Genomic DNA, 10,079 nt, shown 5'->3' on the forward strand with positions numbered 1-10,079 from the left:
CTTCCACCCTGCCTACCAGCCTCTAATAAAAACCTGAGCTAACAGGGAGTGGGCACTTGCTAGTGCTCAAAGAGCCTCACATATGTTCTCTTACCTGTGTCAAGGGTAGGGTCTATCAATTGCACTTTACAGACCAGGAAACGGAGGCATGGAGAGGGTAGGTAGCTTCCACAAGCTCTCAGAGCCAGCAAGTGGCAAAGCTGAGACTTGCACTTGGGCAGGCTGACTCCAGAGCCCAAATTCTTACCCACAAAACCAAATTGCCACCTGCCACTATCTAATTACACTTAGTTGTTGATTCCTGAAGTGCAGTCTATTGTTTCCAGAGTTTAAGTGCCATTCGAGAGGAGTCGGAACTGCCCAACATTGAGAAGAAGATCCTGGAATGCAGCGCTGATGTCAGTGAGTTGTTCAATGAGCTCATGATGCTGGAGATGCAGCTGGTGGAGCAGCTGGAGGTGAGGCTGGGCCCTGGGCACAAGTGCCAGGATCTGGGGATGCAGCTGCACATCCATAGGTGAACTGCAGCCTTCACGGGCACACCTCTGCTGGAAACGTCCAGCATGACTCAGCGTGCCAGGCTGCAGCTTTCTTGCTCATCAGTCCTGTGTTTGCTTTTGATACATTTTAATCATTTAGATTGGAAGTGATTCTTGTGGAAAATGAGAGGTGAGCTCATTCTTCTGAAATATTCCCCCTGTCCTGGAAGTCAGTGGGGAGAGGTTTTTGATTAGACCCCTGGAGCTATCCAGGGAACTCTAAAGGCAAAGTGGACCCCCACTTGGGGACCAAACAAAGACCCCCGCGCATTGCAGCCTGCGGTTGCCGCTTCTCAGGCAATGCGAGGAGGCTGCAACTCAGCACTAAGTAGTGGAAATGAAAAGCGCCGCTGTCTGAAATTCATTAGCGGCCAGTGTGTGTGTTACAAGGCAGCGGAGGCCGGGAGTCTGAAGTGATGTGATGAATTGAACCTCATTGGATGCTGCTGTGGCTGGGCCAAGTGATAGCGTCTAATCAATTCCTCACACGTCAAGTGACACCTCAGACATGGGATAGATTTCCCCATCACATCACAGGGCAGGTGCTCCCTCCCCACTGGGGAACGCAGGCACTGCAGAAGCAGCGCACAGTGCCAGGGGAGAACGAGGCAGCAGCTCCCAGCCTTTTCAGGCAAGGAGATTGCTTTTCAACATCCAAACGTTTCCCAGAATCCGTGTGCCATCCTACTTGTATTACCGGTGACCAGAAAGCCACAGGGCAATCATGCTTTTCAATGACCCTATTTTTATTCACAAGAACAGCACATACATGTGTTTGAAAATAGTGCAGTGTGCTCACTCTGCAGACAGTCCTCACGTTCCTATAGATCCACCCCTGCCCACCTTGCAGCCCCTGGAGTCTATGGCAGATGGGGGTGGGGCACTTCCAGAGTGGCAGGCCTGGAAATCACATCTTCCATTGTTCCTTCAGTCAACACTAAATCCCATTTGGGCCGTAGGTGCCTTGCTGACCACCACAAAACAGCAACTAACTGAAAGAGATCTGGGATGACAGCCAGTTCCTGCTGAGGGCCTCCTCTCGGCCAGGCAAAGCATTTTGTGTGAAGTGATTCATTTAACCTCACCACAACTCCACAACACAGGGATTATGCAGGAAACCTATTTCCCAGATGAGGAAGATGAGGCCCAAGGAGGTGAAATGCCTTTCCCAGAGTTACACGCAGTGCTGGAGCTGGGAATACTGACCCAGGCAGTCTAGCTCTTAACAGCTCACTCCACTTTTTCCCTGGAGGTGATGCACAGATGTCACTGAGAAACCCAAAGGAGAGGGAGTTGGCTCTGTGTGTGTGTTGGGCAGGCAGGTAAGGGGAGTAAGACCAGGACAAGTGTTCCTGGCAAAGTTCCAGTGACAGCATTAAACATTCAGATGGTGAGGGAGTGAATATGGTTGGAGAACAACTCTAGAGAGAGCAGAGGGGTCAGTTCACAACCATCTGCTCAGGAGGGTCAAGATGGGTGGTCTTTACCCCGAAGGTCTGTGATTAGAGGAGGTGGTTGCTAAATTCTAAGGAGCACCTTTTGCTCTGTGCTGGATGTCTAAATATGCATGTTAACTGTGTTCTTCAACATTTCCAGGAGACTATAAACATGTTTGAAAGGAACATTGTTGACATGGTGGGACTGTTTATCGAAAATGTCCAAAGCCTATATCCTTTCTGTGATGACCTTCCCCCATGGGGAGGTGCTACAGAGCCCCTGGGATTGTCCTGGCCTCTGGACAGAAGAATGTTCCACAGGGTCTGAGGGGGTTTCCCGACCCTCAGAACACTGATGGTCTGTTAGAGCTGTGGTTTGGATGCCTAGAGGGACAACATCCAAACTGTTTGCAGTAGGGTCCCAGTATGATTGTTCTCATATGGGTGATGTTCACTGAGAAATGAGCCCCCTGTGTTGCCAACAAGCACACTCTGGTAACCCAGAGACTAGCGCCAGGAGCCTCCATGCAGGAGGGAGAGAAGGGGGTGATGGCAGGGGCCAAAGGTCCGTCCGAGGTGTGGGGCAGGGGCGGGGAGTTGGGGATGGCCCAGGCTTGGGTGCTTGTGGGTGGACGGTGCTGCCAGCCGGAATCTCCGAGCTCGCCTTGGGCCCTTAAAGTCTGTCTCCGGCCCTCTGAGTGAATCAGGGACGCGCTGGGCCTGCTCCTCCCTGGCCTTTGCTTAACTCGGGGCTGCACGATGGCCCAGTGCCGGGACCTGGAGAACCACCACCACGAGAAGCTCCTGGAGATCTCTATCAGCACCCTGGAGAAGATTGTCAAGGGCAACCTGGACGAGGACCTGCCTGACGACCTGCGCGCGGTGGGCGGGGCGGGCGAAGCATGGCGGGAAAGGGCGGGATGGAGTTGAACTGGGTGGGGCGGGGCGGAGCTGGGCGAAAGGAGAGGGGAGGGGCCTGACAGACGTGGTCCAACCCAGCTCTGTGGCTGGACTGAGGCCCTGTGAGTAAGCCTGACAACCTCCCAGAGCCTCAGTGTTCTCATCTGCAAAAGGGCACACTAACCTGCTTTACAGGGTTGCTGGCAGATAAAATAGGCTAACAAAGCACCTGGTGGGGCACCCAGTGGGGCCCAGTTAAAGAGGAGCTCATGATAATTAGATGGTTTCAACTTTTCAACAGGTAGGTTTCCAAAAGTTCAATTATGTGGAGGCTTCTGGCACTTTCTAAGAGAAGCAGTTACAGGTAGAGGTTGAAGTCTGAGATTTCCCCTGGAGGTCTTCTTAACCTTAGAGTCTCTATGATGAGTACTGTAGGGGTGTTGGAACCACCATTTCTGATCCCACACGATGCCGTCCGTTTGCACCAGCACATCCGCTGATGAGTGGTCACAAAATCAGCAGGGTCGGCCTGGGGCACCTGGCTCCATCCCTGGGGTCTGCACGCTAAGAAGGCTCTCCTGGATGTCTGCACTGGGGTCCCACAGCAGCATGTTTATGTCTCTGGAAGGAGTGTGGGCATCAAGCGCCAGGCAGAGATACTGTGTTGTCAGGGCCTGCTTTAGTGCTTGCATAATTCACTCCACTGCCAGTTTCTCAGCTTCTCTCTGTCGCCACATCACCACCAAGGCAAGCCACCATCATCCTTGGCCTGGACGGCTTGCCTCTTTACTGTCCTCTTACAGTCTGTCCTCCATGTGGCAGTCAGAGGGACCCTTGAAAACCCAAACCCTATCACTAAACACTTTTACACAACACCTTAGAGTGGCTTTCATGACCCCTAGCGTAAGCTCCTCCCCATAGTCCCCCAGACCCTCGTGGCTGGCCCCGCCCATCTGGGCAGTTCCCACCCCCAGACCCCTCACTCCCGATGCTCAGCGGCAGCCTCTGAGCTGTTCCCCAATCACCCAGGCTTGCTCCTTTCAGTTGATATTCTGCCTGGCGGACACGCTCTTCCTAGGTCCCCATGTGCCTGGCTTGTCCTTGTCATTCAGATTTCAGCTTGACTATCAGCTCTTGGGAGAGGCCTTTCTTCATCAACTTCCTGGAAAACCACTGTCTCTGGATCACACGCCCCATTCATCAGGTCAGAGCCTCATCACAGTTCCAGACTATCTGAGTGATGTGTATTTGCTGCCGATGTGACTATTCACACTACATATAAGCTCAGGAGGGAGGACAGGGATGGCCTTTTCACCACCATGTACCTCCTCAGTACCAGCAACAGTGTACAATGTGCAGCACAGATGCCAGGCATCATCTGCAGAATGAGTGTGAGAACATATGCTCACCAAGCCTCCACTCTGCCAGATACGGGGCTAAGTCCTGCAGACACAGAGGACCAGCAGTCCCTGACTTCCATAGCCTCTGTCCTGGGGCCCAAACAGATACCCAAGATAGCAGTGTGATGATAGGGTCACCATGACACCAGCCTTCCTCCCTAAGCTGTTAAGTGCAGCTAATTGCTATTGACCAGATGCAAGAAAACACCACCTTCCCTGTGAAGTAAGGCTGTCCCTAAGTGCCCAGTCTGGAATTCCCCAGACAGACCATCTTGGGGTGGGTAGAGATCCCTACCAGCACAGCTTCGATGTCTGTGACACCCAGAAGGCACAGGACTGAAACGTGCTTAATTTCTAATGACTGGGACACACAGAAAAAGATGAATCCAGAGGCCAACAGCAGAGAAGCAGGCTGGGCAGGCATTTTCAGTGGCCAGCCCTCCTTCTAGCCCAGCTGGCTCTGTCTGGTGCCAGCTGACCACCATTCCTGTGGCTTTACGCCTGCGGTTACAGGAAGAGACTTCCCAGGACCTTATACCATGGCCTAAGTCTCCTTCCATCTAAGCAACAAAAAACGTGGCCTACCGTTCTTAGGAGGAAAAAGTATGCTCTGACTATATGAGTAATACCAACAGCACTTTGAAAGGCTGAGGTGGAAGGATTGCTTGAGCCCTGGAATTTGAGACCAGCCTGGGCAACATAGCGAGACCCCATCTCTATAAATAATAATTTAAAAATTAGGTGATGTGCACCTGGTGGTCCCAGCTACTTGGGAGACTGAGGTTGGAGGATTACTTGAGCCTGAGAGGTCAAGGTGAGCCATGATTGTGCCACTGCATTCCAGTCTGGGTGACAGAGCAAGACCCTGTCTCAAAAAAAATTTAAAAAATAAAGGAATAATACATCACTGACACTGACTGGGGGCCTCCTGAGGGCCAGCCCTCTGAGAAGCACTGAACTCATGTTTGCTCTTTTAATCTTCATATCAACATGGTAAAGTAGTTACTATTATGGTTCCCTTTTACAGATGAGGAAACTGAGGCACAGAGATGATGGTAACCTGCCCAAGGACACACAGCTTATAAGAGATAGGGTTGTGATTGGAACCCAGGCAGTTTGATTGAAAGCCTTTGACAAAATGTCTACTGTATAGTAAGATGGGGATGTTCAGAAGAGGGACTAGGGCTGTGGGTGAAAAAAAAATCTGGCTTCTGTTACCTAATTATCAATGAGCATATCTTGATAAGGCACCCTAATGAAGTTATCTCTAAAACTCCATTCATGCAGTTGAGTGACTGTTATCAGCTCATGACCTATGTGGGGCCAATCTGTCCCACATCTATTTTCAAGTCCTTCCAGCTTTGAGAGGAAAAGCAGAACGTACATGCTGAAGAGAGAGCCTGGAGCTGGCACTGAGGGAGGGCATCTGAGTGGGGCGGGCAGCCACAGCTGCCCATTTAGGGAGGCAGGGAGGTCAGAGGTGCTGCCCGGCTGCTTTGAACATCCATGCGGGTGTCCGGCTGCGAGGGCAGGGCAAGTGCTCAGGCCCAGGCCATTGGGAGGATGCAAGTCCCCAGGGTCTGCTCAAGTGGCAATGGGTCTGACCCATGCCAGCAGTCTCTGGATAGGGAGACTGTCACAAGATTCTGGCTGGCACCAGGAGATGCTGCACTGGCTTGTCCCTGACCATCAAGCCAAGCTGCTCATTTGTGGCAGAGGGGAATGCAGGGTCGTCAGGTGCCCTCTGTGGGTTTGACAAAATGATCTGATCCCACATGCCATGGGGCAGCAAGTCCTCAAGCCACTAGCAGTGTGGTGGTCCTGGGGAGGGGCTGTTCCTTTCTCAAAAGTTACTTTGTTGCTACCCAAAGCAACCTACAGATTCAATGCAATCCCAATCAAAACACCAATGACATTCTTTGCAGAAATAGAAAAAAAAAAATCCTACAATTTGGAACCACAAAGGACCCTGAATAGCCAAAGCCATCTTGAGCAAAAAGGACAATGCTGGAGGCATCACATTACTAGACTTCAAAATATACTACAAAGCGATATTAACCAAAACAGCATGGTACTGGCATAAAACAGACACATTTTTCTCCAAGAAAACACCAAATGGTAGATGACACCATGGCAGCAGGAGGGCCCAGAGGCCTGGAATGGGAAACCATGGAAGCTTTGCCAGCAGCTTCTGGGGCTAGGATTGTGGCCGTAGTCAGGGCAGGGGCCGAGGCTGCAGGGAGCTCTCAGAGGCAAAGCCCAGGCCAAGGAGTGGATGCCTGTCACCAAGCTGGGCTGCCTGGTCAAGGACATGAAGATCAAGTCCCTGGAGGAGATCTGTCTCTTCTCCCTGCCCATCAAGAAGTCTGAGATCATTGACCTTTTCCTGAGGGCCTTTCTTAAGGATAAGGTTTTAAAGATTATGCCAGTACAGAAGCAGACCTGCCCCAGCCAGTGCAGCAGGTTCAAGGCATTTGTTGCCATCAGGGATTACAATGGCCACGTCAGTCTGGGTGTTACGTGCTCCAAGGAAGCAGCCACTGCTGTCAGAGGGATCATCATCCTGGCTACGCTCTCCGTTGTCCCGTGCAGAGAGGCTACTGGGGGACCAAGATCGTAAGCCCCACACTGTCCCTTGCAAGGTGACAGGCTGCTGCAGCTCTGTGCTGCTGTACCTTATCCCTGCACCCAGAGGCACTGGCATCCTCTTGGCCTCTGTGCCCAAGAAGATGCTGCTGATGTCCAGTATTGACAACCACTACACCTCAGCCAGGAGCCGCACTGCCACTCTGGACAACTTTGCCAAGGCCACCTTTGATGCCATCTCCAAGACCTATAGCTACCTGCCCCCTGACCTCTGGGAGAAGACTGTATTCACCAAGTCTTCCTCTCAGGAATTCACTGACCATTTTGTCAAGACCCACACTCTGTGTGAAAGACCCAGGCTGCAGCTGTGGCTGCAACACAGGGTTGGTTTTGTTTTGTTTTGTTTTGAGATGGGGCCTTGCTCTGTAACCCAGGCTGGAATGCAGTGGTGTGATCCTGGCTCACTGCAACCTCCGCCACCTGGGTTCACATGATCCTCCTGCCTCAGCCTCCCGAGTGGCTGGGACTACAGGCACATGCCACCACGCCTGGTTAATTTTTTGTATTTTTAGTAGAGACACGGTTTCACCAGTGTTGGCCAGGCTGCTCCCAAACTCCTGACCTCAGGTGATCTGCCCACCTTGGCTTCCCAAAGTAACACAGAGTTTTTATACAAGAAAAATAAAGTGAATTAAGCCTGTTTAAAACAAACAAACAAACAAAAAAACAGATACATAAATCAATGAAACAGAATAGAGAACTCAGAAATTAATCTTATGTACTTACAGCCGACTGATTTTTGACAAAAGCGCCAGGAACACTCACTGGGAAAAAGACAGTCTCTTCAATAAATTATGCTGGGAAAACTGGATATCCATATGCAGAAGAATGAAACTAGATCCCCACCTCTCACCCTATACAAAAATCAACTAAACATGTAAGACCTGAAACTGGCCGGGCGCAGTGGCTCATGCCTGTAATCCCAGCACTTTGGGAGGCCGAGACAGGCAGATCACTTGAGCTCATGAGTTTGAGACCAGCCTGGGCAACATGGCAAAGCCCCAACTCTCTATAAAAAATACAAAAATTAGCTGGGCATGGTGGTGCGTGCCTATAGTCCCGGCTACTCAGGACGCTGAGGTGGGAGGATGGCTTGAGCCCAGGAGGCGGAGGTTGTAGTGAGCTGAAATTGCACCACTGCACTCCAGCCTGAGCGATAGAGCCAGACTTTGACTCAGGAAAAAAAAAAAAAGAAAGAAAGAAAGAAAGAAAGAAAGAGACCTGAAACTATAAAATGACCAGAAGAAACAGGAGAAATGCTTTAGGACATTGGACTGGGAAAAAAATTTATGAATAAGACCTCAAGAGCACAGACAACAAAAGCAAAAATAAATAAACGGGAATATATCAAACTATAAATCTTCTGCACAGCAAATGAAACAACAGAGTGAAAAGACACCGTACACAATGAGAGAGAATATTTGCAAACTACTTATCTGACAAGAGTATTAATATCCAGAATATACAAGGAACTCTAACATCTCAACAGCAAAAAAACAAACAATTGAATTAAAAACATCTGAACAGATGTTTCTGAAAAGAAGACATACAAATGGCCAACAAATACATTTAAAAATCTTCAGCATCACTAGTTATCAGAGAAATGCAAATAAGAACCAGAATGAGGCATCATCTCACCCCACTTAGGATGATAATTATCAAAAAGACAAAAAATAACAAATGCTGGTGAGGATCCAAAGAAAAAGGAACTCTTATATACTGTTAGTAAGAATGTAAACTAGGACAGCCACTAGGGAGAACACTGTGGAGGGCCCTCAGAAACTACAAACAGAACTATCATATGATCCAGCAATCTCACTACTGAGCATTTATCCAAAGGAAAGGAAATCACTATATTGCAAAGATATCTGAACCCATGTTTATTGCAGCACTGTTTGCAATAGCAAGATACATAATCATCCTAGGTGTCCAACAACAGATGACTGGATAAAGAAAATGTGGTACATATACACAATGGAATACTATTCAGCCATAAAAAAGAATGAAATCCTGTCATTCATGGCAACATGGATGGAACTGGAGAACATTATATTAAGTGAAATAAGCCAGGAACAGAAAGTTAAACACCTCATATTCTCACTCGTATGCCAAAGCTAAAAAAGTTGATCTCATAGAAGTAAAAAGAAGAACAGAGGCTTCTAGAGACTGGGAAGGGTAGGGGGATGAAGGAATAGGGAGAGATTTGTTAAAGGATATACCAAATTACAGCTAGATAGGAGGAATAAGTTCTAGTGTTCTATACCACTATAGGATGACTATAGTTGACAATAATATAGTTTCAAATAGCTAGAAGTAGGACATTGAATGTTTTCAACACAAAGAAATGATAAATGTTTGAGACAGATACGCTAATACCCTGATCTGATCACTATATATGATAAGTGTAGAAACATCAGTATGTACCCCATCAATATGAACAATTATTAGTCAATTTTTTTTAATGCCATTTTTTTTTTTTCCTGAGGTGAAGTCTCACTTTTGCTGCCCAGGCTGGAGTGCAAGGGTACGATCTTGGCTCACTGCAATCTTGGCCTCCCAGGTTCAAGTTATCCTCCTGCCTTAGCCCCCTGAGTAGCTGGGATTACAGGTGCCCACCATCACACCCAGCTAATTTTTGTATTTTTAGTAGAGACGGGGTTTCACCATATTGGCCAGGCTAGTCTTGAACTCCTGACTTCAGGTGATCTGCCCACCTCAGCCTCCCAAAGTGCTGGGATTACAGGCATGAGCCACTGCGCCTGGCCAATGCCAACACTGTTTAAACAAAGAAGTTGCTTTGAAAGAAGTGTGTCTTTACAGCCACAAGGACCACAGAGCAGGGCAACAGCTCAAAAAAGATTCAGGAATACCTGTTTGCACAGTCCCTGCCTCCACCCTAGGCTTTCAACCTGCAGAAACTGGAGAGGGATCTGGAATATTCTACCCATAAAAACTATTCTAAGAGGGAAAATTGAAGTAGCCACCACTCTAGGCCACCAAAGTCCAGAAACAACTTGTAACTTACATCTCAAAATAATTCCCTTAAACCCAGTTTCCTTTTGTTTGCATTTTACAAATGTCACACTGTTTTTCATAACCAATTCTATTCATGTATCTTTCTAAGCAGACTTCAGTTTCTGTTGCTTCTCACAGCTTTT

At 48.7% G+C, this 10,079-nt stretch overlaps 1 protein-coding gene across 4 annotated transcripts in view; it reads left to right on the forward strand.

Annotated features, from left to right (window-relative positions):
* DRC3 (dynein regulatory complex subunit 3) overlaps positions 1-10,079 on the forward strand; it is a 47,998-nt gene that overhangs the window by 35,086 nt on the left and 2,833 nt on the right. For all 4 annotated transcript variants that reach the window (XM_073004727.1, XM_073004729.1, XM_073004730.1 and 1 more), the window contains 3 exons: positions 327-458; positions 2,136-2,206; positions 2,734-2,857. In XM_073004727.1, the coding sequence (XP_072860828.1) occupies positions 327-458; positions 2,136-2,206; positions 2,734-2,857 (327 nt within the window). The remainder of the gene's footprint in view (positions 1-326; positions 459-2,135; positions 2,207-2,733; positions 2,858-10,079) is intronic.

The sequence above is a fragment of the Chlorocebus sabaeus genome, chromosome 16, assembly GCF_047675955.1.
Source record: "Chlorocebus sabaeus isolate Y175 chromosome 16, mChlSab1.0.hap1, whole genome shotgun sequence".
In the NCBI taxonomy this organism is placed as follows: domain Eukaryota; kingdom Metazoa; phylum Chordata; class Mammalia; order Primates; family Cercopithecidae; genus Chlorocebus; species Chlorocebus sabaeus.